We start from the raw sequence: 27436 nt of genomic DNA on the forward strand, positions 1-27436 counted from the left end.
TTTGGAGGATATACAGTAGCCTACATAAATCAAAGTATCAAGTTGATTAAATATTAAACACAAATTCTAAACTTTAATGAAAGTGGTCTGTTACCTTTGTAAAACTGAAAGCTATCTCATCCTTCTTATCTAAAGTATCATCAGTTGTACTGCAGGCAACAGATCTCACATGGCACTGCACTCCGGTATTTTAAAGGAAAAGAGATAATGTTTCAGGAACATGCTTAGAAACGGATATAAAGGGATCAAATTTTGATTGTGCTACTTTGTTGTGGACGAAGGGCCTTTTAAACATCAGTTGATCTCTGAATGCTTTCCTGAGAGCCTTCAGCAGTCATGATTGCTAGTAGAAAAAAGGATGAGATAATTCTGTTGTTGGGGTAGTCAGATGTCTCTGTCTTTGTTTACCACCTTTTACACCCACACAGATCAGGTGTTGCAGATGTGGTAGATTGGCCCATTCTCAAACTCTCACTTGAATTTAAGAGGGGGGCCTTGCAGGCTGACATTTTAGTTATGGAGTGTTTTCTTTTGCAAAACAACCATGGGGATTTAAATGCTTGTGAAAGCTCCTGTACCATGATAACAATCCTTAGGTGCAGCTCCAAAAGCCCAACAGGCACTTGACATCCCCATGCAGTCAAGGGTAAGAGGCAGAAACTTCCAAAGAAGCTGTTTTGAAAAGCTACAGTGATAATCTAAAGCAGATTGCACAAATACCCATCAGATTGTCATTAATGTAATGAGGGTGGAGTATACAGATCCTTTAGGCATTGAAAAATATCTCAACCTTGTACTAGGAAAACATTCAGAAACTTCATTTATACTCGCAAGCACTAAGCACTGTATGAAGTTACAGTGAAGATATACCCTCTATCTACAGAGTTAATCATGTAACAGAACACTAAGGGTATATGAGTCAAACCACTCATAATTCATGCCAGATAAACATACTTTGACTGTCAGCACATAAAGCACCTGCCTGTTACTGCTGCTTTACTTTCAGGCAACAAAATCAGTGAAGCAGTTTGTTGCCTTTACTGTCTCCTGAAGCTGGGCTAATACTTAAAGGACCATTGTAAGCTCTGTTAAATAACCCAGATAAAGCAAAGGTAAAACAAAATTATTGTGAATATCACATTTAAGCATAAATACATTTCAAACCACACTCTTGAATCTGAAGCCTGATTCATGATTTCTGAATGCAGTCCTTTAACAGCCTCTTAAATAAAGAAAACATTAGTGAAGATGGTGGAGGGAGAGACATACAACTATTTGTATTCATAAAAGCTCAGTGAAACTTACGTCTTGGCGCATGGAGACTGCTCGAAGGAGGTTGATCAGGGTGTGATCATTCAAATCGCACTGAAGAAATCTGGTCCTGTTTGGATCCCACTGCTATATTCATCTTATATAATACCTGTAATCCACAAGGAAAATCTGGGACATTCCAATATATCTCTAAAACATTAATAACTAAGATGTAAGAGATGGGCAATGGGACAGGCATTACGTTTAAAGCTGGCTTCATGGTCACAGCATAACGAATCAGCTTTTATCTGGAGAAGACTCTGACCTTTATTTTGTGCAGTCTAAATAGAATCTCTTGACAAAATTTGGATAATGGGTTAGTGCTTGTTGCAGGCAATTTTGACTTACACATGTGTAAGATGTTTCAGGTACCACTAATTCATTAGAAATACCTCGTGTGAGAGGGTTTTTTAAAATAAGCAAATGGCGCACACCTTACCGTGCTGTGAGGTTTATTTTAACATGCATGCAATGGAACAGGCAAGAACTTTGATATAGAAACTACTAGCTTAACATGTCAGATTCAGACAAAAGTAAGAAGAAAATTTTAAAAAATGTGCTTATGAAGAAGAAAATTGTACAGATTGTGACAGTGAATGAGTGTCTGGCAAAGGTATGGCTCTGCTGTTTCAGAATTATCTTTATGGTGAACATGAGAACACAGTTGTACTAAAGTTTTTGCCTTCCCTTCCATCTGGGGAATGTTACATATTCAGAGCTGTCGAGGCATTCAATGTATCCTTGGAATCTGGTATGTTGTCACAGCAAAATTGTATTACAGTCATGACAATGAAGAGAAATGCAGAAACTGCATCTAGTTTAAAAGGCTCCTTCATCTTTCTCTAATCATATTGACAGCCTTTTCACTGAGCAATTTAGAAACTGCCTAGGGTAGCTTTTTATAAATAAAATAAAAATTTTAAATTTATCTAAATTAAGGAGTTCAATCTTTTAGTTTGTGCTTTTGCGGTATAAGAGCTGTCCCTTCATTCTCACTTGCTGTCCATGCCAGCTATTGCTCTCTTTTACTTACTGACACCCATCCAGACCTAAATAAATGCAGCATGACCCTCCGGAGTTGGTATTTCCCCTGCTTGCCAGGCTTTTTCCCATTTTCTTCTTTTCTGTTGCCTGAATACTTTGTATCTATGCCTTTTAAATACTCTTTTAGTTGCTTCTGATAGCCCAGGTTGAAACCAAGGCACCTCTTTGCTTGTCACAGTGCAGATGACAGCACAGGGAGAGGCAGCCTTGGGAGGAGTGGCTTGCATTTTTTGCATGATCAGATTCAAATTACTGTTGTTTTTTCAATACTCTTCTCTTTCTTTCTTTTTGTTTCAAAAGCAAAGCAGTCTTTTCCTAGATCAATATTAGTGAATCTGCAGTTGTTTATTAAATGTTAGTAGTGCACTCCCTTCAGAACAGCTATCACCACTGCTCTGGATTAACACTTTTCTTAATTAAATACTATTTATGACTCTGTAACTTTAAAACCCTGGTACTTTATATTGGGAAATGGAAACAGAGGATGAGGTGCTGGAAAAGGCAATGGAATACACTGTTGTGATTTATCTGTTTTGCATAACACAGAGGGGCATTACTTTAGCAATTGACTTCTTTTTTTCCTTTGCTCACTGTAATGACTGCTAGAGATACTGATTTAATCAACCAACCATGCAAGCACAATGATTGTGAATCAGATCTTTGTGAAGCAAACAAATGTTTCACAGTAAATTGCCAAGAGATACCAGCTACCCTGCTCTGTTTTTACTCAAATAGATTGTCTTTTAAGCAGCTGCCTCATAAAAAGCCTTTGTTATGTATGGACCTTTAATCAAAATGTCACTAAATCCGGCGTTTTGGTATGCTTCATTTGAAACACATCCAATGCTCTTATTTATTAAATTGCCTGGTGTTGACTCCAGCCACCATTAACCCTAGTAAGCAAAGATGGATGAGGGAGTGACAAAAAGCTGGTGTCACAGCTGAGATAGGTTGTGTGTGTGTGATGTCTTGATCTGTTTGTACATCCCTCTTGGGGACTATCGGGCAGTTAAGTTCTCCCATTTGAAACACAACCCTTTCTGTACACTCTGATTTGCTAGGAGAACGGTTAATTCCCGATAATGACTACTACATCAATTATATTGCATTGTATTGATGCTTAATTACAGAATATGCTGAAATTGGGGAAGGGGACAAGCGGAAGAGGGGAGGGTTGGCTCCCAGGTAAACATCAGCAACTCTTCCTTAATAGCCTGTCTTTTCCATGTGCACTGAATGCACTGACAAGCATTGTGGCCTCTTGACCTGAGAGCATTTATTCCAGTCTGAGAAAGGAGAGCAAAGCCTCTGTGAGAAGACATTGTTTTAAAGCCGAATTACACTTAATATCATTCTTGTTCAGCTTTACTGTGAACTCACCCTTACAGCCCTTTGGCCCTGCTTGCACAGTTAGAAACCATTTCTATGCCTGAGCTTTCTGAATCAAATACTTGCAGTCTCATCAAACAGGCTTTCAAAAGTGAAGCCCAAATGTCATGAGCATGAACTTTTATTTTTCTAAGGTTTATGAAAGTAATTTGTGGGCTATCTGCAAGAGTTCTTTTAAAGAATGAAGCTGAGACTTTTGTATCACTCCAATAATGACATTTAGCATTATCCTTCAATCTCTCGTTTCCGCAGATTGAAGAAAAATACTATATATCACTATTGGCGGATTACAGCAGAAATATAAGACCTGCACAGCTGGTCATGACTGAACTTGGCCTGTGAAGCCTGACACTAGCTATTTCCAAAGGTTAATTTTGTAAAGTGGAAGACTAAAATATGGTTTTGGTTGCTGCTTGTTCTTTACAGGGTAATTGCATTGATTTTTTTTCTGGTAGTTTAGAGTATGCCAGCACTTCTGATACAGCTGGTCTGTCTAACACCCTGGAGAAACTTAGTCATGATTTTAATATATCTAAGGTCCACCTGCACTGGCCTGTGCAGACAGTGTCCTGACCCTGTGATCAGGAGTCCTGACCTTCCCTAGTCTTGCTAATGTACCAAGAGTTAATGGATTTGGACCTCATATTGTAATGGACAGTTTTCAAAACTGTTTTCAAGACAGAAAACTGCAGTGTGTGTAGGAACAGATTGATAACCTCCTGAAAAGGGGGAATAGAATGCATTGGTTATCTTCTCATATACTGTTATCCTTTTCAAACAGCCATTAATATGCATTTGCATCCCAGGAACCATAACATGCCAGCTGCGCCTTTAGTAAAAACTCAATGTAATTCAGTGCGACTTTGTAAAATGGAAAGAATTTAAAGACAGCATGGCTATGCTAATTTTGATGTTAATTTCTGTAGAAACTTAATATTCTGTGCCAGTCTTTTGCTTGTACAGTAACCTCTGCTTTGCATCTTTTGCGTCTCTTGTGATATTTTACTTTTTGCTTTAAATGGAAGCATTGAATGCAGGTAGTGCCTATCTTTCAGAAGAAATGTGTCTTTATTACTATAGATTCTATTACTACACATGCCACAGCAGTGGCATGTTAGGGAGGTGACAGTTTTGCACATTGGAAGTCAGGCTTTGAAAGGAAGAATATATTTGCAAATGAAACAGCTGATTAATTTGGATGAGCAGCTTTCAAGTAATATGCTTTGGAGTACACTGTACAACAAAATTTTTTTTAAAGTATATAATAATTTGGGGAAATATAATGATTAGAAAAAAGAGTAGCATTGCATTGGTGGAGTATAATTGGAGTATTTTTTTTTTTCTTAGACTACATGGGTTTATCAGAAGGTGGCGTTCTGCTATCTGATATAATAGATGTTTTATTTATGAATCCTTCATAAATCTTCATTAAACAAGAGGGATCAACATCACAGAAAACTGCATTTGAAAGGAGGTTATAAAATTTGAAGCTTGGTAGCAAACAACTCGTAGTTGTGTAAAAAAACCCTACACTTTTTTTTGAAACTTTGTTGCATTTTTCAGTGCTTAACTGATCGTAGAATATTTTCCAAATGACTTTCATATTAAATGACCATTATAAATAACATATCTTTTAAATAATAATAATGATTTAATATGGACTTATAAGGAAAATCTTTCCTATACAATCAAGCCCTACCTTCCAGAGTGCAAAAACACAGAGTACACAAATGTAACTTGAAGCATCCCTTTTTACATTTAACTTTACATGTAGATAAGTGGCAAACCCAGAAAAGGTAGACTTGGCTCTAGAGGATCTTAGTGCAGACTCCCAGTTCAGCTGTGTACTGAAACTGTATGACTAGTGCCACTCGCATAGGTGGAATTGTTCACCTGCTCATGTACCTTGCCGCAGGAAAGCCTCTGGCACAGGGTACTTCAATGATTTGCTGGTGCTAGTGTCAGTCCTGCTTGTTGGACTTGTGCTGCTACAACCAAACCCCACATCAATCAGATGAACATAGAGAAGCGAGCAACTGAGCTCACTGCTGATGCAATGTCATTGCTTTATTTCCACTTATCTAATATATTCTAGGAGTGGTGAAGTACATTAATACCCATTTTTCTCACAAAACCCCCCAACAAAACAACAAAGCAAACCAAAAAACCCTGAAACCAACCGCCTGGTTTTTAATATGGGTGCTGATTTATACCACGATTCCCTGAAAGACAGTGAGATACAGAGATTTAAGAATGTATCCATGTGTTGCTAAACTCAAGGGAAGTTTTGTCATTCAGTTCCTCAGAAGTGTAGCTGGTGACAAAATGAGATGGACACACGGTCATTTCTCTGAAAGCTTATCTTGGCATTCCTGTGAAGTTTATACATTCAATGCTGCACAACCTAACCCAAAAAAGATTACTCTGTATACATTCAATGATAGATAATCTAATAAATAAATATATATATATATATATATAAAATCTGAACTTTTAATTTTACTCTATCTGAACTACTATACAATTTATATTACTTCAGTAAGTTTTTTTTCCAGTCTAAGATCTGATCCTGTATTTCTTTGTCAGTCTGATGCAGGCTTTGAATTCAGTGTGATCATACCATTTCATGGTAAAGTCGTATTATGCTGCTATGTTATGTAGACATTATGTAGTTTGTATTTTCACACAGTTATACCTAGATATTATGGTTTCTTCATGTATATTATGGAAAAGTTCCTATCGCAAACAGCAGATCAAACTATTCATAGAATCATTGAATCATTTAGGTTGGAAAAGACCTTTGAGATCATCAAGTCCAACCGTTAACCCAGGACTGCTGAGTCTGTTAAACCCTGTCCCTAAGCACCACATCTATGTGCTTTTTAAACACCTCCAGGGATGGAGATTCCACCACCTCTCTGGACAGCCTATTCCAACGCTTCACCACCCTTTGAGTGAAGAAATTTTTCCTAATATCCAATCTAAACCTCCTGTGGCATAACTTAAGGTTGTTTCCTCTTGTCCTGTCCCTTGCTATCGGGGAAAGAGACTGATCCCCACCTTGCTGCAACCTCCTTTCAGGTATCTGTAGAGAGTGATAAGGTTTCCCCTGAGACTTCTCTTCTCTGTACTAAACAGCCCCAGTTCCCTCAGCTGCTCCTCACCAGACTTGTGCTCCAGACCCTTTGCCAGCTCGTTGCCCCTCTCTGGACACGCCTCAGCACCTCTACATCACTGTTGCAGTGAAGGGCCCAAAGCTGAACCCTGTGTTTGAGGTGCGGCCTCACGTACAGGGGGATGATCACTGCCCTGGTCCTGCTGGCCATACTGTTTCAGATACAAGCCAGGACACTGTTGGTCTTCTTGGCCACCTGGGCACACTGCTGGCTCATTCAGCTGGCTGTCAATCAACATCTCCAGGTCCTTCTTCCCCCAAGCAGTTTCCAGCTGCTCTTTCCCAAGCCTGTGGCACTGCATGGGGTTGCTGTGACCCAAGGTCAGGACCTGGCACTCAGCCTTGCTGAACCTCCTACAACTGGCCTTGGCCTATCAGCCCAGCCTCCTGTGCTCCAGCAGATCAACACTGCCCCCAACTTGGTGTCATCTGCAAACTGACTGAGGGTGCACACTTCTCATTGAGATCATCGATAAAGATGTCAACCAGGATTGGCCCTAGATCTGAGCCCTGGGGAACACCAGTTGTAACCAGCTGCCAGTAACTTAATTTACTACCACCTTTTGGGCTCTGCTGTCCAGCCAGCTTTTTACCCAGTGTAAATTATACCCATCCAAGCCATGAACAGCCAGTTTCTCCAGGAGAGTGCTGTGGGAGACAGTGTCAAAGGCTTTGATAACGCCCAAGTAGACAACATCCACAGCCTTTCCCTCAGGCACTAGGTGGGTCATCTTGTTAGAGAAGATCAGTTTTGTCAAGCAGGACCTGCCTTTCATCAACCCATGCTGGCTGGTCCTGATCCGCTGGTTGTCCTGTGTGTGTTCTTTCCTTTTTTCCCTGAGTTTCAGCCACAGCTTTCTGTTCAACCAGGCTGATCTTCTTCCTCATCGGCTTGTCTTCTGGCACATGGGGATGGCCTGCTGCTGCGCCTTTAAAGACTTACTTCTTGAGAAATGTCCAGCCTTCCTGGTCTTCTTTGCCTTTCAGAGCTATCTCCCCAGGGATTCTGTCAGCCAGGCTCTTAAACAGGCTGAAGTCAGCCCTCCAGAAGTCCCAAGGGAGTGGTTCTGCTGACCCCCTTCCTTACTTCTCTGAGAATTGGAATACTGTATCATCCCCTCATTGCTGTCCCTAAGACATCCTCTGACCACCACATCACCCACCAGTCCTTCCCCGTGTGTAAACAGCAGGTCCAGTAGGGCATCTCCTCTGGCTGGCTCCCTGACCAGCTGTGTCAGCAAGTTATATTCCACACACTCTGGGAACTTCATAGACTGTTTCCTCTCCACTGCATTGTATTTCCAGCAGACATGGTAGGTTGAAGTCCCCCACAGGAACAAGGGCTAGTGACTGTGAGGCTTCTCCCAGCTGCTTGTAGAATATTTCATCTGTCTCTTCATCCTGATTGAGTAGCCTATAACAGACTCCCACCAGGATACCTGCCTTGTTGCCCCTCCCCCTGATTCTTAACCATAAACACTCAACCCTACTGTCACCATCATTCAGCTCTAGGTAGTCAAAGCTCTCCCTGACATACAAAGCTACCCCACCATCTCTCCTTCCTTGCCTATCCCTTCTGAAGAGTTTATAGCCATCCATTGCAGCACTCCAGTTGTGTGAGGCATCCTACCATGCTTCCATGATAGCAACTGTGTCAGTTTTCCCACTGCATGATGGCTTTCAGCTCATTCTGTTTGTTGCCCATGCTTCAGGCATTGGCATAGATGCATTTCAGCTGTGCCATGGATTCCACCTCCAAAATTTGCATGCCACCCCCAGACTCACCTCTGACGAGCTTGGTTTTATTCCCTCCCTCCTTCAAGTCTAGTTTAAAGGTCTCTCGATGAGCCTTGTGAACTCCTGATCTCAAATGCTTTTCCCTCTTTCAGACAGGTGAACCTCATCTGTTGTCAGATGCTTTTTTAACATGCTAATTGAATGCTTTATGGAGATAAATGCATGGGCCTTGTTGTACTGGTCTGTATAGTTCATTCAGTATGGAGAGAACACAAGTGCAGTGCATGCACGTAGCTTTGGCATTCTAGATGCATGAACAGAAGATACTGCAATGGCACAAACGAGTTGGCTCAGATGAAATTTTCACTAACCTGAATTGGTGCATGTATGTGTGGATGAATATGCATAAGTAAGTTTTTTAATATGTTCCTGGTTTGTATGAAACTCTTTCTTTGTTCCTTTAATCTCTTCGTTACTGGTATCAAATATGCTATATTTTAATTTTCTTATACTTTTTTTTCTGAGGCTAAAATGTAATGCTTATTAGTTTTGGGGAAAAGTAATTTCAGCATAAATGATGATTGAAGTATGAATGTGATATGTTAAACACAACTGATAAAATCATCTTTTGCCTGAAATGCCTTAGCAAAAATGTGTAGTTAAGCACTTTGTAAAGTTCCATTACACTGAGATTTATTTTTTAATCATTTTCTTAAGACATGCTTTTTTTAGTCTCTGAAGGCATTATGCTGTTAACAGACTTACTGAATAATATAAAAACATAAAAAATTAGCAGTGTTTACATATTACTTTGTGTAGGGATCGGCTTCTAATCCAAGCTCCGTTACTACAGTACTGGACTAACTGTATGATGTATATGAGATATAGTTTCAGTCTCCTTTTTACCAAATTGAATGTATGATTTTAGTGGAGTACCAGTGTTTGTAGTAGAGTAATGAACTTAGTCTAGATTGCATTGATTGCTCATTAAATGCTAATTATCAGAGGTGAAGCAAAGAGAGGCTTCTTAGGTTCTATTCTGGGGGAACTTCAGTGGGGGCAAATACACCCAGGTCTTCTGGCGACTGCTCCTCCATGAGATCTGTATGCTAGGACATGTGTTAGGTCATTGCAATTTAAAATAAAGTGATAATGTTTCATCTAGTATGGATTAGAAACAAAGTAAGGATTCTTCATTTTGAACTGATGTTTCTCAGCCACAGAAATGGTAACTAGATTTTGATTATTTAATTTTTTTTTCGATGCTAGAGTAATAAATGGTACTAAATGTATATCTGATTGTAAAAGCATTTAATGAAACACATCTGAGGACTACTGACAGTCAATTGAGCTGAAAACTTGTTATGATTTGTTATTTTTTCTCTGGTAAACTGTTTTAGCACTATAATTTTTGATAATTAAAGCAGAATAATTTTTAAGGAGTTCTTTTTACAGTTTATAGTAATTTTGCAGCTGATTCTATGTCAGGCTTACATTAAAGATTGAGTTTAAATTATTAAATTATAATTGTGCAACAGCAATTTCCATTACAGGATATTTTTCATGTTATTTGCTGGGAAGCTTTAGACTCAAAAAGAACACTTTTGGCAAAGTGACGGGAAATATTTGTGAATCGGAAGCTGTAATTCCCAACATGTGTGGCTAAACACCTGTCAGCCTCTTGGTATGTACTGAACAAGCTTATAAAATAATGTGGCCATGCCCCGATCCTGGCTCTTGAAAGTGAACAGCATCTTTAAGGGATTACTTGGTCACTCACTCCTGTTTACCATCTGGATGCTTTGCAGAATCTACCACATGCTTGCTGAAGTGGAAAGTGCGGTTACAAATAAAGAACTGACCTGAAACATGAGGGGAGGGTGTTTTGATGGGAGTGAGCAGTAGCACATGGGTCCAGCCTCTGGGCCAGAGGGTGGTCTTCCCAGATCCATCCTTTAAGCCTTCTGATGGAGATATTTAGGCAAGGTTTTCCTGGGAGGTGAGAACGAAACAACCGTTAAAGCTGTGCTTTAGGGCTACAAAAGAGATGTTGCGGTAAAAGACTTCGTTGGGCCCAGAAGTTCTGGCTGAGGATGGAGGAAGGTTTCTGCTTTTCTAGGCACTGGGGAAAACACTGAGCAGCTCATGGTGCCATCCACAGTTGACCAGTTCCATCCTGGAACCTGCTGCTTCATGCTAAGAAGCAAAGCATTTTTTAGGACATAGGCAGTCACTGGAATGCGACAGCTCTGCCTTTCACTTTCCATGAGCCATTGACTTGCAGGTGTCTTTGTCCAGCTAGTCAGTGGTGGGACTTAAATATTGTGGCCTGATCAAGGCGCTTTTCCTTCTCCTACTGTCTGTATCGATGCTGCATCACTGGGTTCCTAGATCCCTGCTTATCTGTGGTACAGAGGGATTCCTTGAAAGAGCAGCTGGTAAAGCAGTCATTAGCGAATGCTCCTGCATTCTTGTTCCGTGAAGGCTACGATGGAGAGGGACCACATTTATATAGACAAGAAAATTGGAAAGTTGTAATAGCTTCTGTGACTTGAGTGGCTTAAACATGTGAAATAAGAGCTTAAAAATCTGAAGTCTATATCTTTAAATGTCTGCTGCTAAAGATCAAGTGTATCCTGAAGAGTTTATAGGATACAAAGGAGACAATCCTGTCTGCATTGACCCATTCTGCAGAATGACAGCTATGACACAAAACTGATGTATTACTCCCCAAATGTTTCAGTTTTACAAATGTAAAATTAACTATTCCAAGCAAGGATTTTACATTTTGAAAACAAGAAAGAGGGTCTGTTTGGTCTTGGCTATTGAGGTTGTCTTGTATCTGGAAAGTTGTCACAGACTACATAGCCATCAGCTTGACACATCTGGGCAGATAAGACCAAGAGGGCAAAGGAACAAAGTACTATTTTTTTTTCTTCTTATCAACAGAGGAAATATATTTGCTTATGGAGCAGATGATGCATTTTGTGCATCCATTTGCATGCACAGAGATAGCGTGGCTTCCCTATTTGCCTCATTCAATGCAGTAGCTAAATGTCATGAATTAATCTGTACTTTGTTTTTATTACAAAAAAGTTCTTCCAAACACTTTTACAAAATTGTGTGATATGTTTTTTAACAGATAGCTGGCAGTGGATATACATGGCTGTATCATTATTGCATTGGAGTAAGGTGGGATCTCCCAACACTTGCAGCACATGCCCCCTTTTCACTTAAGTTTATGGATCCTTAACTTCCTTGCAAATTGCTGTTTACTGTGTATAGTATTTATATTATAGCTGTAAACCGTCATACCTTCACATAGTCCATTAGCAAGTTTCCAAACAACAGAGAAAGGTGTACTGGAGAACTGTACACCACCCTGAGGGGTTCATAACCATAGAAGTTGCAGAATGAGGTGAGTGTGTCTCTAGATGATGAATCTAAATCTCCTTCACTGTTTCATCTAATTGAACTGTTACAAATCCTGTAGTAAAATCTGGAAAATTCACTAATGCTTATATGGACTATTTTTTCTTGATTTGAAGGCCTTGATAGAACACTCTTTTATTCATTTTGTGGCTATCCAGTACCACAAAGTTCAAGAGCTTGATCTGATAACCATGGGATTTTAGTGATCTTTGCATCGCTGTCTCTGTATCCAACTCTTTTTCTCTCCCTGATTTAGAATCAGTGGGATTTAGCACACTATGACAATTTGTTCAGTGTTTCACAAAACCTGCCTTTATTACTCTTTCCAGTCTGGTTCTCTATAAATCTATCCATCTGCCCACATACCTGAAATACGAGTACTGTCAGCTTAATAGGTCATCAAAATATATAGTGGTATTAAAGCTCAGTAGTTTTGCAGTAGGAAGTATAAATGCAGCAACACGGATAATTTCTGTGTAGAAGGTTAGTAATTCCATTATAACAGGTTCTGCTTTCACTTGCCTTCTATAAATTATAATAACAGTTTCTGTTTGCCCTTTAGTTTGCCTAGGAGGGACAAAGAATGGTTAAGAATCCTGCCTTTATTTTAATTTTGTAGCCTTTCCCCCCTCTTTCAGCAAATCTTCTAAAAGAGCATCTGGTCTTGAAAGCAAAGGCTCTTCTGAACAGGAAAATAGAGAGGGGTTATCTTGAAAAAATATAGCAAGGCTTGTTCTCTCGCTATTTCTGAGTCTAATCTCATTTATCTTCATTTTGCTAACATCACTTTTCTATTGAATTAAGAGCAATGTCTTATGTATTTTTTCCTTTTTGCTAATCTAAGAAATATTCACTTATTTTGAAAACACTTCTTCCTTTTGCTACTGACAGCTTTCATAACTTCAGTTGATGCTATTTTTGCATGCGGAACTACTCAGAAACTTGAGCAAAATGTAATCTTAACTGAAGAGAGCTGGATGCAGTTCTTCAACATACCAAGTGACTTCATTTGGCAGAGTTAAGTTCTACGTGTGCCCCTTTAGATTATGACACTATGCAAGCAGAAGTCAGCTAATGCACCTTAAATTAGTGTGAGTGGTCTACGAAGCTGTGGCATAGAATTACATGAATCTACTTTCCTTGAAGTCAGCAGAAAAAAATTGCATCGGTTTCAGCAGGAAAAAGGTTATTGCCAGGCTGTCCTACATCTAGATCTTGTTTTCTTTTACCTTTGTAACTGAGCAGTGCTGTTCTGCAACTGTAGATTTGTATACAGGTTTAACATAAAAATAGGTTTTAATGGAGTTAAAAGAAAGACTTCTTAGTCTAGCCTAGCACCTGCTATATTAAGTTCTACTCGGTGTGTCACTAGGGGTGTACCTGTGAGAATCCTCTGATTTTAGGAAAGATAGTTACCTTTTTTTTTTTTTTTTTTTTTTTTTTTAAACCTCCCTCAGGCTTTCTATGCTGTCAAAATAGCTGTTATGCTAGGTTGGCTAATAGTGTAATGTGGATGGATGGCTCTGTAGTGTTCTAGCTGTTTCTTCATCAATCTGATCACAGCCTAGGTGACAGCAGCAGGGTTGTACCTTCTAATTCCCCAGTAAATGACCCATGTCTGTCTGCCTTTATAAAGGGGACTGTCTGATTAATTCAAATCACTTAGAAGTTGTTATGGAAAGGTATGTACATACACCTTTTGTCTAGTTATTACGTGATATGGAGAAGACCGGTGTGTGGGAGAAGGGGGTTACAATAAATTGTACTGCAAAATGTTATCACCTTTCAGTGGAACATCCGTTGCAATGTTCATGCCAGGCTAATAATAATAGGACTAAACTAATCTTTCCTACAGGCTTTCTGTTGGTGCTCTTTGCAGAAAAAAATGACTGCTGCTTCTTTAAGTCATGGGAGCTCACGTTTGCTGACAGCTTTCCAATTGTTAAATAAACTCTTACCATGAGCAGCTGTCAGACAGATAGTGCACTACAGGCTTCAGTTAAAAGGAGCACCAGGCAAGTATTTCAGTGCCTAAAGACTCTTGTTTTATTTTTTTTAAAAAATAAAATAATACAAAGAGATAATATGATTCCTTAACTGAAAAACAAAGTAATCAAAAAGTTGTATTTCAGACATTCTGCCAAAATTTCCTGGGAAAATTATAGGATGTGATTGTGTCCATTTCTGGAAAAACAGTCTGAGGAGCATGAAATACCTCAAATACACACTTTTGTCTGGTGGCGAGATGGGAGAATTGAGAAGCTGAAATACTGATGTTAGACCTTATAAATAATAATATTGATGTTTAAATTCTTGTGGGAAGGCAAGAGTAATTATACTGAGCTTCCTCAGAGTTGTAGAATGCTATTTTATCATTTGTAATTTCAATAATAATCTAGAAAATTCCTTTCAAAGTTATTACTTTTTATTATGTTGGACCCTGCCATACTAGCTGTTGTACACGCAAGTAAGAAAAGGAAAGTTTCCACTACGGAAGCTCTAATAGGCTAAGATGAATATGCAAGGAAATAGTTTTTTAAAGTAAATAGACAGTCAGTACTGGAAGAAGCATTATTATTTACATTTAAGTTACCGCTGGGGAGGGAAATTACTATTAAATTAGAATGAAGGTGGATTTCTTCCTATTCCAGTTTAGAAACTGATACTGTCTACCCTAAACTGCCTAAAAGTCAAGCACGTAGCCCAGCTATGCTGGAGAACCTGGACAAGGAATCAATGTTGTCTAGGGCTCTGTTAGAGATAAGGTAGGAGATGGGTAGTTCAGCTCACCTGGCTGAGAATAGAATGGGTCGGCTCCAGAGATGCCTTTTTCCATCGACTGAAACAGAAATTTTTTTCAGTTGCAAATTAAAACAAAAGAAAATAAAAATAGTCTGGGTGACTGACTTCAAAAGGCAGAAATTGTGGGCTAACTGTGAAGACAAAAATTCTAGACAATATATTGGAAGTATTTATTGAAAAATTCAAGAATATTTTTGCTATTTAAAGAGGAAAATGATCCATATTTAATTTACAAGTAATAGTAAATCACAATAGTAATAAGTAATTAATGTCTTTAAGGGTAACTTCTTCCAAAATTTCAAGTTTAACTAACTAATATATGCTCTCGCCATTCCAGTTTCCTCTTAGTACCAAGAGGAATATATCCAGTAAAAATACAAAGCAGTGGGAAATGAAAAAAGTCAATTTAAAAATCAGATTTTTTCTATTGACTCCTCTTAGAAATAACACCCGGAGTTTTTATAACTGAAATGGATCATAAAAAAATCTTGGTGTGTTCAATTATTTATTTTATGCTTTTGAAAACACTTTTGGGTAATGGATTTCACTTCTTCACCTTTCATATGCCTCATCTTTTCACATAGAACAACAGAAACCATTCACAAATGGAAGATGATACCATTTTTTTTAACTTTGCTCATAATTGTGTTTGTGCGTTGCAGCTGTTCTCACAGATACACAGGAGGGGCTTAAAACCATGGTAAACATAATCATAGAAACATGGAATGGTTTGAGCTGGAAGGGACCTTAAAGACCATCTAGTTCCACCCCCCCTGCCAGGGGCAGGGACACCTTCCACTAGACCAGGTTGCTCCAAGCCCCATCCAACCTGGCCTTGAACGCTTCCAGGGATGGGGCAGTCGCAGCTTCTTTGGGCAGCCTTTGCTGGTATCTTGCCACCCTTGTAGTAAAGAATTCCTTCCTGATATCCAGTTGAAATCTACCCTCTTTCACCTTAAAGCCATTACCCTTTTTCTTATCAATACAGGCTCTTTTACCAAACTGATTTCTATGCAGAACTAAATGTTTTTATAATATAAGGGCTTTGAGGAGTTGTAAACCAGGTAGTTGATTTATTTTACATCAGATTTTGGAAAGCAAGGTGTAGAAAGGAAGGTTTGGGAGCATTAAAACAATGATGAAATAAATTTTAATAGTTAATGAAAATGTAATTGGTCCCTAAATCCCAACATACATCATTTTCGTGTGTCCATGTTAGAGCTGTAGGATACGAATGAGCAAAGAAATAAAGCAGTAAGAGTACTCTTGGTGATACAATGCAAAAGTAGGAAGCAAATACAGACTCTGTTGACCTGTTGTACCTATTAGCCTCTGAATCTCAAGGGAGAAAAAATCAATGCTAACCTGAAGAGGTGTACTGGTTACTTGGCTTGGAGATGGCTAGCAAAGTGACTTAAATGGTGCAGCAGACATTCAGCAAATGGCAAAATAGCCTGAAGATTGGTCAAATCACACAAAGAGTAGAAGTGTTAAACTGAGCAGCCCTTTGTCTAGATTTTTCTTAAGTGAAAAAAAGGGGCCTTTGGACACAAAACATCATGTCTGTCTGCAGGTCTCTCCTTTAGGATCCTTTTTTTGGTAAGCATTTAATGAGATGTTGACCCTTGCAGCAGAGAGTTCTGGTGGGGCACTGAAGGGCAAACTCATGGAGTCTCTCGTCTTTTAGTCATTCTGCTACTGCTCCCAGATTTTCTCAGGATTTGTGAAGAGAGTGGGGGATATACCATGTTAACAGGTAGGCCCATTTTGAGGTAAATCCTCTTTTCATGCCACAATATGGAGGGGGATATCTCTGGAAATGACATATCAGCAAGGGTTCCATTGAAGACACTTGCTCAAGCCCTTCTTCCAATATGCACTCCTACAGTTTCTTATGAAAAGGCTCTATTGATAGTGAAGAGGTTTACTCTTATGAATTGATTAGCAGTTTAGTATGAATCGGCAATGAGATGACTGAATTCTTAACAACTGTTCTATTACCCATAAATCCTTTTTAAGCACTAAAGAGTTTGTCCTACTAAGCATTTTTCACATTCCGTGTTACATATTTTACCACTTCCACAATTTTCTGTGTATCCTTTTTCCTCATGGAGAATCCAGCGAGTATTTTATACAGCAGAATTCCTTCTGTGAAGACTTTAGTAGTATTTTATTTAGAAGCATTGATTTTACAGTCTTTCTAAAGAGTTTTGTTAAACCTTGGCCCAAATTAGAAGAGATACCTGCAAGCTAAATAAAATTGTTTGTGGAAGTCTAGATAATCACAACGTGTGTGATAAGGTCTCTTCTTGCATTACTGATTTGGCATACATAACAGTTCAGTCAGTATGGTCTTCCCAAAATTTTCTAATTATAACTCTGCATTCTGCCATCTGAACTAGAAAGCAGTCTGTTGAGTGCACTGAGAGTATTTTACAGGGTAGATAGTCTTCTGAAAAATTCTTGCTCCTGGGAACTAGATCAATTAAAACTGCTTAGTGGTGAATGAGAGTAGTGAAATTTCAATTCAAAACTTTTTCATTAGTTTGGTTTTGGTTTTTTTTTTTTTTTTTTAATTCAGGATGCTTTAAGACATCATTTTTGTATGTCTGTAATGTGGAATCCAGTGAGGAGATAATAGAAGTTTCGTACAGAGAGAGTGAAATCTGTTTTTTATCTAAAGGTTTGGAAGGGAAAAATAAAGATACAACACAATAGAAAATAAAGGATATAACACAATAGATGAGTGTCAAACAAGCCAGGCCAGAAGCTGGAAGGAGGTTGAAAACAGTAGTACCATGGGCAGAAGCTATAATTAAAGAGGAACCATGGTTACAACTTGCTAGTTTCAATTTCTGCTACAGAGTTTTTGTGAAGGCCTCAAAGACACTTTGAGCTAAACCTTCAAAAAGTTCTTGTTTACTGTGTCATAGTATTCTGCTTGTGTGAAATAGAATTCAAATGAGATTTCTGAAATTGGGGAGAGACCTATTATTGATTGAGAAGAGGGATTTAAATCAGGTGCTTCTCTAAAACTCAGTACCTTCCTCTGTATGTCCCACTACTATCTGTGCGCATGTTACTTTGGGCTGCCAGAAGGTCCTTCATGTTGGATGTCACAGCTCGAAGTCTTTCGTGTTGGGATGACTAATTGCTTTGTTCTAAAGCATGAGGAAGTATCCTTTAATGAAAGCAGCAAAGTTGCAACTCCATAATAGAGATTTTTCACTTTTAAGATATTGATTATGGTTTAACAAAAAAACATTAATGACCATGGAAAGAATGACTAAAATCAGTCCTTTATGTCCTTTCTTAGATTTTCTGTGTTGCAGCAAAAATGGAGTCTCTTTTTCTTGTCTTTTGTACTTTCATAAATAATCTAAGCGGTCATTCCTTGGGTCATTCAGATTAAGGCTAGGCAATGGCTAAGGTACATGTACATATCTGCTCCAGGTTTCAGAGCAGAGGGCTCTGATAATGACAAGGATGAGACGATGGATGAGCTGGAGATCAAGCCTTCTGGCTTGGCAAGTGACACAACCTTCTGAACATGGACCTCACTGAAATAAACTTGCACCAGGGCTCCTTACCTGATACGAAATGTGACGTGGCACGGAAACTTAAAAGCTGTATCAGATCCAGTGCTGTGCCAGTCAGGTTTACTGGGCACAGGGAGCTGAGCACTCACAGCAGCAAATCCCTGCCTGTTCCTTGGTGACAAACAGCAGCCAGGAGTAGGCACATGTTGCCAGAACAGCATGTGCCACCTATGCCCGCTGCAGCCTTGGAGTGTCTGAGAAGATTCATTCTGTTTTGCCAGCCTGCTCCCAGTTGCTGTCTTTCTCTGCTTGTGCTATCTGTTGAGAGAGACACCTCAAGGTCCTCAGGAAAGACATTGTTGGGAGTGAGGCACAGGTCAGTCAGGTTGCCCTGGCAGGCAGCATACCAGCTCTTTTGTGGTGATATTTGCTACAGCTAGTAATAGATGCGATGGCATGCTTGGTTGACAGCTAGCATAGTGTGGTGCCTACCACAGAAAACTGTATGAGAAGAATCAGGTCATCAAGGCTGGGTAGAGGCTCTATTGAAAAATGGAAAAAAAAAGAAGGTAACCTGTCAACAAGAGGCAGATACAGAGATATACTTGGTGGTGAAGACAGTGTCTGTCCTGCAGAGCATCAGGCAAACTGATGAAAAGTAAAAGAACAAAGCAAGTGGCTCAGATTTGAGTCAGTGAAAGAGAACACCATTGGAGTGTAGCTTGAATATTTTGGTCCATTCCAAGCTTACTGTTTTTTAGCAAAGACAAGTCTTGTACATTTTGTATTGAATTTTATCAACATATTCTGACTTTTTGCTTTTTTCTTGTGCTGTATAACTGTATGCAAGTTCCATTTGCCAGTGATCTGATTGGATGTCTTTTTTGTTTGTTTGTTTCTGTAGGATAAAATCATGGGTAGATAAGATGCAAGAAGATCTCGTAACATTGGCACGAACAGCAAGTGGAGTGGACCAGCTTGCTGAGGTGAGTAAGGAGATTCACCTTAGACTGCAGTAAGCATAAAATGAAGTGAATGGTGTGCATCGTCAAAGCATTACAACAATTTCTTCCCAACATAATAAAATGATTTTTGGGAATTAAACTCTGCAGCGCTTACTGACAGAGAAGTGAATAACACAGACATCCATCAGTTCACACTCTTAATGTTGCAGCATTTACTCCTCATATTTAATCAGCTTTGCAATACCAGACATAAGGCTTTTACCAACACTTCCACCTGAAGCAAGTGTTTAATGTTTGTCAAATAGAGTATCCAGGAAACAACTGTTCATGGCAGTGGAAAATTCTGCTCTCTGTTAACAAGGGAGATTATTTTTCTGACACATATTTCCTGAAGTGAGGCAGGTTTGGTTAGAAGAAACATCAAAGAGAATGAAAACTACTTTTACTCAGGTGTTCAAATTTAACCCAAAGTGTGTTTTAGGGAAGAATTTACAGTTCTTCTGTCACAGAGAAGAAACTTTTGTTCTATATTCCATTCATAGAAGGTAAAAACATATCTGAGATTCCAGGAGAATGGAGTCACAATTCAGAAAATGTCAGGATTGTGATGCCTGTACAACTTTGTGTGTATGCATCATGACTCAGTATGCAACCACATGATCATATATTTCCCTTTCCCCATCCCTGCACAAGTCTCATGGCTCCTCCTGTGTACTGATGATCTCTGGGTTGATGTAGGACTGTATAATGAAGGGAAATTTTGCTGTTACATCAGGAAAGAAGTTATTCTGTCAGCCAACAAAAGCCCTTGGTGCTGGGGAACTGAACATGGAGCTGTGAAATCTGGTTTTCAGAAGTCATAATCTCCCCCAATGGTCCATGAAATGAATAGTAGCTGTTTTTCAAAGCCATTAAAAAACAAGGAAAAATCGTGCGTGAAGTTTCTCAGATTTAACATCATATATTAATGTATTCCTTTGACCTTAATGACTTTTTGCCCAGACATCCACATCGCATAGGAATCCTGTTCTAGAAGGACATTTTTACTGACTGTAAGAGGAGGCTAGATGACCAGCTCAGATGTCCATGTTTACATTGTGGAAGCTACAGTTTAGATGATATCAGCACTGTCCTATAGAAGGAAGGGCTGTGTCACTGCATGTACCTGAGGAACATCAATGAAGATTGCAGAGTTTATATTATTCTGGCTGTTTCTAATATTTGAGTGCTTCATATTGCAACACAATTTAAGGCAGATGCTTTAGATGCACTTTTTAACTTTGGAAAACCCCAAACAAACTGAAAATTAATTCTTGAAATCCTAACACAAAACATGAGATTGACACACACGTGAGTTTCCAGCATAGGATCTTAACAACACAGAAACGTCTGTCACTTGAGCTTTCTGGAACTGTAAGGGTTGTCCAGCATGGAACACTGATGGTGGTTTTTGCAGGTGGATTTCACATGTCTCTGCATACAGGGAACAACAAGGCTTTCGAATCATCTCTCCACGTTTTGGTGAGGCGTTTCTGCTAAGAGGAGCAAGGGCCCTTTTTGGTCATCTGGTCTAGGTGTGATCTGTTCTCTTCTGTGCTTGCTGTGTCTTTTTCAGAATGTTTCCTCATTCAGCATCATACCTTTGATCTGCCTTGGACTTTCTGTTGCGTTCCTGCTGTGCTGCATGGGCCATCTTTATCTCTCCTCAATGTATTCTATGTTTCTCTCAGTTTCTGCCTTTGCTGCCTGGCCAGTCTGCGTTTCTCCCTTACGTTGGCTTCTTATCCCTATTTTAGGATCTTGCCAGCTTTTTCCAGTTCAACACCTCTCTTTGGACTCTTTGGTTTGCATTAGCATTTCTAAAACATTCTGTTCAGATGTGTGTGGCCAGCCTGTCTCAATATTGCTATTGCATCTTTTCCACAGGTATTTTTCTTCCCCCTTCTCACATTTCCCTCCATCACTAGTTCATGGTCTGAGACCTGTAGTTTTCTCCTGGATGTTTTTTCTGCTTCTCTACCCATTTCTTTGCTTGCCATTTTCCAGTCTGTTATCTTGTACTCCCATATCCCTAACTCTTGCCCTTTTTGTTCTTCAGTCAATTTTCATCTCCTCTTTCTCCCACTGCTTACACTGCAAGGGTGTAGGGATTGCCTGAGAGACCACAGTGAGTCTGAGCTTCAGCTGCAGAGGAGGTGTGACATTCTCTAGGAGTGATGCTCTCAGGGCTGGAATACATCTGTGTGCAGGTTATCAGGGATTTAGCTGATAAAATCTCTACAGTGACCTACACATTTATTTCAGGCTAAAATTCGTTAAACACCAAGGATTAAAAAGTGTATATTTGAATCCATGTGCTGAGTTCTTAATCTACATTGTGGGGGCAATAGGGTATTTCAAAGGGAAAAGAGTGAGAGAGGATTTCTAAACTGAGCAAAACAATGTATTAATGTCCCAACTGTTGCCTGGCATTTCCATGCAAAGACCACATAATAAAGTAGATAATGAAAAGCCATGAGACTGATGCTTTCACTTTTTTTTCCCTGGGGAAAATGTTAGTTTTAGTTAATATTCAGCAAACTTACAAGCTGCTAAAACAGTCTTTTAATGAAAACTGTTGGGCAAACATAATAATATGTAGTGCTACCCGCTTCACTTAAGGTATACCACAGTGACATTCATGCTGAAAAAAATGCATTAGTCTGTGAATACTGTAGGTAAGTTTCTTTCAGAAAAGGCCAAGATTTATAGTGCACTTCAAGCAAATAATTATCTCAGAGGGTATCCACAAAGGTAGTCAGTATGTGCTTGTAATCCTAGGATTAAAAGCATGAAAGGGGGGATGTTTCCATGTAAAATATCTGTCTATATCAAAGCTGTTTGTTTGACCTAAATTGCATGATGTCCTTCTCTAGCCACAAGGTTTTAATTAGCTATCTTGCCCGCAAGGGAGAATGCAAAGCCCTACGAGGTGTGAGCTTTGCAGTCTCTCCCACTTTCTTCTTGTATACAGGCTATTGTCACTGTCACATTTTTGAATGACATCTTCCCCCCTCCCAGCCCCCCGCTTGCTGCCTGTTAATGTTAGTCAGATCTCTTCTGAAACAAATCATAGTCTTGGAAAAATGGAGACTACAAGACATTAAAAACGGTATGCTTGCATGCCTGTCACTTTTATTCACAGAACTTGCCTTCAGTTGCTCAAGCTTTAAAAATACATAAATCAGACTGAATTTTCCGCTTTGTTTCTGACTTACTATTTCATATAACTCCAGAATTTTTTTGACCAAGTCTGTAGTCTTCAAGTTTTTGGAAAACTTTAGAAAAGACAGACATTTGTTTGTTTTTAATGCCCCTCTTCCCTCCAAAAGCAGAATGGCTAATACAAATAGAAGGAGCATAGTGCTCCTATCATAAAATAGTAGACATGACTTTCTGTGGACAGCTGTGGTAACAGAGTGTGTAGGATTGGAAAGCTGTACTTTGGTCAGACAGATTTTTGGTACGAGAAATGTGTTTCCTTGTTCTAGAGAAATTAAATTTTAATTTGACCAATTGATGAGGTTAAAGCTCATAGTAAGGACATGTAACAGATTAAAACGGTCTCACAGCCTGGTCGACCTCTCCCTGGACTCGGGGAAAGAAGTCCTACTGGTTCAGCTGAAGTTACAATCTGTCTGCTTCATACATTTGAGTCTTCTATGAAGACCTCTAAAGTGACTCAGATAGCTCTTGAAGCAGCACAATTACTACATTTTCAGCTGGAGCAAATTAGTTCTTAAAAAAACGGCTTTTTTTCAATTAGCTGCTTTGTTGTGCAAGTTTACAGTATTTCCATAACTTCTTGAAGGAATCTTGGGGTTCATTAGTGCTGTATGTGCATGTATGTGTGTTGGATGTCTGTGGGTTTTTGTGCTGCAGGAAATTATGCTACACAATGGTCTCTTCTGGAGAACTGTGAAATATTTTCTTCTGGCCATTATGGAGAGGGACTGCCTGAAATGTCGTTTTTTTTTTTTTTTTTAATTGGGAGACCTTAAAATCTAAAACACCATTAAACTCAAGTGAGGGACTTAGGTGAATAGCAGAACTGTTGGGATCAGTACCTACATAAAAATCTGATTATTCTGCAGTGTGAATGTAGATATATCTAGGGAGAGTATTTTTTGCATTAAAGGTGTTTACATTCAACATGTACTCAATTTAATGGAATCATGTTTAAGGAGAGGAATCTTCTCAGAAGAATTCCATTTTCTTTTTGTTCATTGACAAATTTCTTACAGTCACTTGGAATCACAATCTTGTCCTAGTCACTAACCACTCTGCCACTTTCGCACATATAATAGAGCCATTGCAACTTTCATTAATCACAACTTTTGAAAATACCTGTATAACGAGAATACTTGATAATACATGCATAGATATTCCACATAATCTTAGAAAAGAGAAAATACTTTAGAATTGCTTTAGTAAATTAACAGTAACTGTGTTTCTGAAAATATGAAGATGTTTATGCCAATGGACGTTTCACACACCTTTTCTCTTATTAGCAATGATGAACGCAATATAATGCCTATAGTAAGCAAAATTGGGAAAGTAAGTTTGAATGCCATTAGATTAGGAGTTCTACATTGAGGCAACACATATCCATAGCTTTAACCAAGCAAACCAGTATAGCTAGAGCAGAATGACAGAAAAAATGGATATGCGTAGGAGATGGAGAGGCAGGTGAGAGCTGAGTTTTATTAGTATGGTGCACAGAGGGAACATTATCTTTAATTTATAGATGTGCCTTTCCTCACTAATTGATATTTGCCATACAGAGAGAATCCTGATCCAACCAAGAATTGAGCTCAGATTTGTATTTTTCAATTTAGAATTTTAACTCCAGATCATTCTTCCTCTGAATTAGTTGTGGTGAATTACTACTTTGGTGCTATGCATCAACACAAATACTAGTAAAATCTAGATGTAAGTTCTGTTATCAGTAAGATTGATCATGTTTAAAGTGTAGTTCCTCATTGTGTCCTTCAAGTTTTATTTATGTTATCCGGCAATGGTTTCCAAAAATAGCTTAAAAATACATTTTTAAATACTGCGCTTTTTTTTGACATTATTAGGAGTTTAGGTGAGATCCGAGAGAACTCCAGCCTGGATTTAATACCCGTGTAATCCTCATTACAGTAATACAAAGATTGCTTCAACAAGGCAGGAAGTGAGGATTCAAGCTGCCAGAATACTCATCTCATTGAAAACTGGCAGAGCTCTGCTGACTTCAGTGGATTACACTGATTTACATTTGCTAAGAATCGCAGAACTGTAGAATGGTTTCGGTTGGAAGGGACCTTAAAGACCATGTAGTTTCACCCCCCCTGCCAGGGACAGGGACACCTTCCACTAGACCAGGTTGCTCCAAGCCCCATCCAACCTGGCCTGGAACACTTCCAGGGATGGGGCAGCCACAGCTTCTCTGGGCAGCCTGTGCCAGCGCCTCACCACCCTCACAGTAAAGAATTTCTTCCTAATATTGAATCTAAATCTACCTTTTTAAGTTTTTTTAGTCATTACCCCTTGTCCTATCACTACAGGCCCTTGCAAAAGGTCCAACTCTAGCTTTCTTAAGAGTAGGCTCCGTTTAATTCTACATTTATGCCTAATAACATTTAAATTACAATTCAAGTGGGTAAAAAGTACTTTGAAAAAACCCAAACATTTTTACACAAGGAAGAGAGGCTATAGCTTGGTCTTACTGCTGCTGCAGTTGCCTGGCTGAAAAGGTTTTGTTGGATCCTTTCAGATTTAAGAGATATTTTTTTTTGACCCCCTAGAAGAGCAAAGGGAATGTTTATAAGAAGTTGTACATACATCAACTTGAGACTTGAAAGCAGGAAGATGGGATACACAGGAAAATGTTTCTTAGGGAGGTACAAGATGTCCAATGTGCTTCTTTAAATGCCTTTCAGCAAAAGCACATCTTAGTATATGCCCTTTTAATGTTTTAAGTATTGTGTTTCTAAATTAAAACCCCCACAAAACAGTCATGTAGTTGTCCTTTCAATTTAAAAAGATTCATGTACCTTTGGCGTACTTGTGAACTCTGTGCTGTCAGGTAGTATGAAGGTGCTTTGGTGTGAATGATATGTGATTTCTACAGAGCAAACAGACTTTTAGTAAAAAATAATAAGGAATGGACAGTAGTTTAATAGATGTAACTTCAATATTTATTTTGCTACATCTGATCTCACTGGCTTCATTTATCAGTAAACATTTTGTTTTAGTAAAGACAAAAAAAAATGCACAAAGTGTAAAGTCACATTCTTTACCTACAAATGGTTACCTCAGCATGCAAAAAAAAAAAAAAAAAAAAAAAGTGAAGAGCCTACTGAACTACAGAATTGAATAAATACATGGTCCCATTTTGATGGAAGTATGCGCAGCTTCCATTTTTACATAGACCTTTCACAGCAAGGACCCATGACTAAGACTAAGCTAATTGACAGCTCTTTTAATCTAATAAACTACAAGTATGCTTCTGATTTCCAGCTCCAAAAATACCTCTAGGGACAGGAGACAGGAGGGAGGGATCCCTACAGTACCCAGAAAGGAAGACCTCAGTGTAGAGAACATGCCTTATAGCAATGCGTAAACTTGTCTGTTCCAAACCGATTGAAGAGAATCCTCTTTTACATAAACAGTGTATTAAAAATGTGAGTCTGTGTTAAGAGCTTTGACGTGACAAACACACTGGAGCTTTGCTATGACTGTTAACGGCAAAAAATTTGCCATCTTGTGCAGCGTAACCTTTTCAAGCAATAGCATAATTGAACGAAACAGCAGATAGAGAGGCAGTTCCAAGGAAATCTAGTCTTTGAATCTGTTTCCTTTTTGATACATCACTGCAAAACCAATCCATGCATGATGTTCATGAGGCATGCTGTTATTGCAGTCCCAGGAGCTGCAGAGTGAACCCATATAGGCTGACTTGGCCTTTAAATGATACTCATACCAAGATAGAAATACTGTTTCTTCCTCCAAAAAGAAAGAGAGCTACTTGCGGATATTTGGTATGTGGCAATGAGTTCCATTCACAGAATAAATCCACCAGCAACTGTCAGAAAATTTTTTATTTATTTAATCTTTTGAATGCTGTTTTATAATAATTAGCTCTTTCTTGTGGAACACCCAGCCGAGGTTCTGTATGAGCACATTTCATCCATTGCTCAGTGTGAGGTCTCTGTGCCTAATGCACAGATGGTGCGAGTCTGCTGAAGCACTCAGATTGGCAGCAGATTCCCAGTCCATGCTTTTAGCTTTTCAGGTCTTGGATCAGTCTGTAGAGTTTAACTGAGATGAGTGACTTGTAAGAGAGACTGGTCTCTGATCTGAACTGCCCTGGAGCAGGGATGTTCAGGAAAGCTTTCTTCTGCCAGAAGAAATTATAACCCAGGGGTAGTTTTCCACTGGACTCATTACAGATTTTAGCTAAGTTAGTGTTATGTTCTAGAGGCTCTACAGATAGAGGCATGCTACCATGCCACTAACTTATTACCTATAGAAGGTATCATATGTAGCTTGCCTTGTTCTCTTCATTAACTGTATAGAGGTCTGTGCAAGGGGAGACTTCAACAGCTTACTGGAATTTAATGTAAAATTCTTATCTGGATGCGTCTTCCTTACTGCCACAGGTGGTCTGAAATTCCTGCTTCAACAGGTGGTTTGACAAACAAGTTAGCAGTAAATGTTTTCATTCTTATTAGTCTGTGATCTGCATGTTTTTTCTGTGGCTGTTTCTTTAGTATCATAAAGTTAATGGGATGAATTAGCAAAGGCTTTATATAAAGTGGAGTTATTTATTTAAAAAAAGTGAAGCTGATCCATAGAATTGAAACTTCCATTTATTTTTACTAGCTTTATTTACTTAAGTTTGTAATACTGTATTTATCAGGTTGGATTCAGTTTGAATATGCTTTAGCCAAAGGCAGAGTTTTGTACCTCATGCTATTCTCTGATGAACTACCAGGTGGACCTAGGGGATATATGGC

General features: G+C 38.9%; 1 protein-coding gene across 8 annotated transcripts in view; it reads left to right on the forward strand.

Annotated features, from left to right (window-relative positions):
• Positions 1 to 27436, forward strand: part of CACNA2D1 (calcium voltage-gated channel auxiliary subunit alpha2delta 1) — a 431936-nt gene that overhangs the window by 40337 nt on the left and 364163 nt on the right. For all 8 annotated transcript variants that reach the window (XR_005828022.1, XM_040595297.1, XM_040595291.1 and 5 more), the window contains exon 2: positions 19334 to 19415. Coding sequence is in view for 7 of the 8 variants with exons in the window: in XM_040595297.1 (XP_040451231.1) it covers positions 19334 to 19415 (82 nt within the window). In the remaining variant the exon portion in view is untranslated. The remainder of the gene's footprint in view (positions 1 to 19333; positions 19416 to 27436) is intronic.

Source organism: Falco naumanni, chromosome 5, assembly GCF_017639655.2.
Source record: "Falco naumanni isolate bFalNau1 chromosome 5, bFalNau1.pat, whole genome shotgun sequence".
Classification (NCBI taxonomy): Eukaryota; Metazoa; Chordata; class Aves; order Falconiformes; family Falconidae; genus Falco; species Falco naumanni.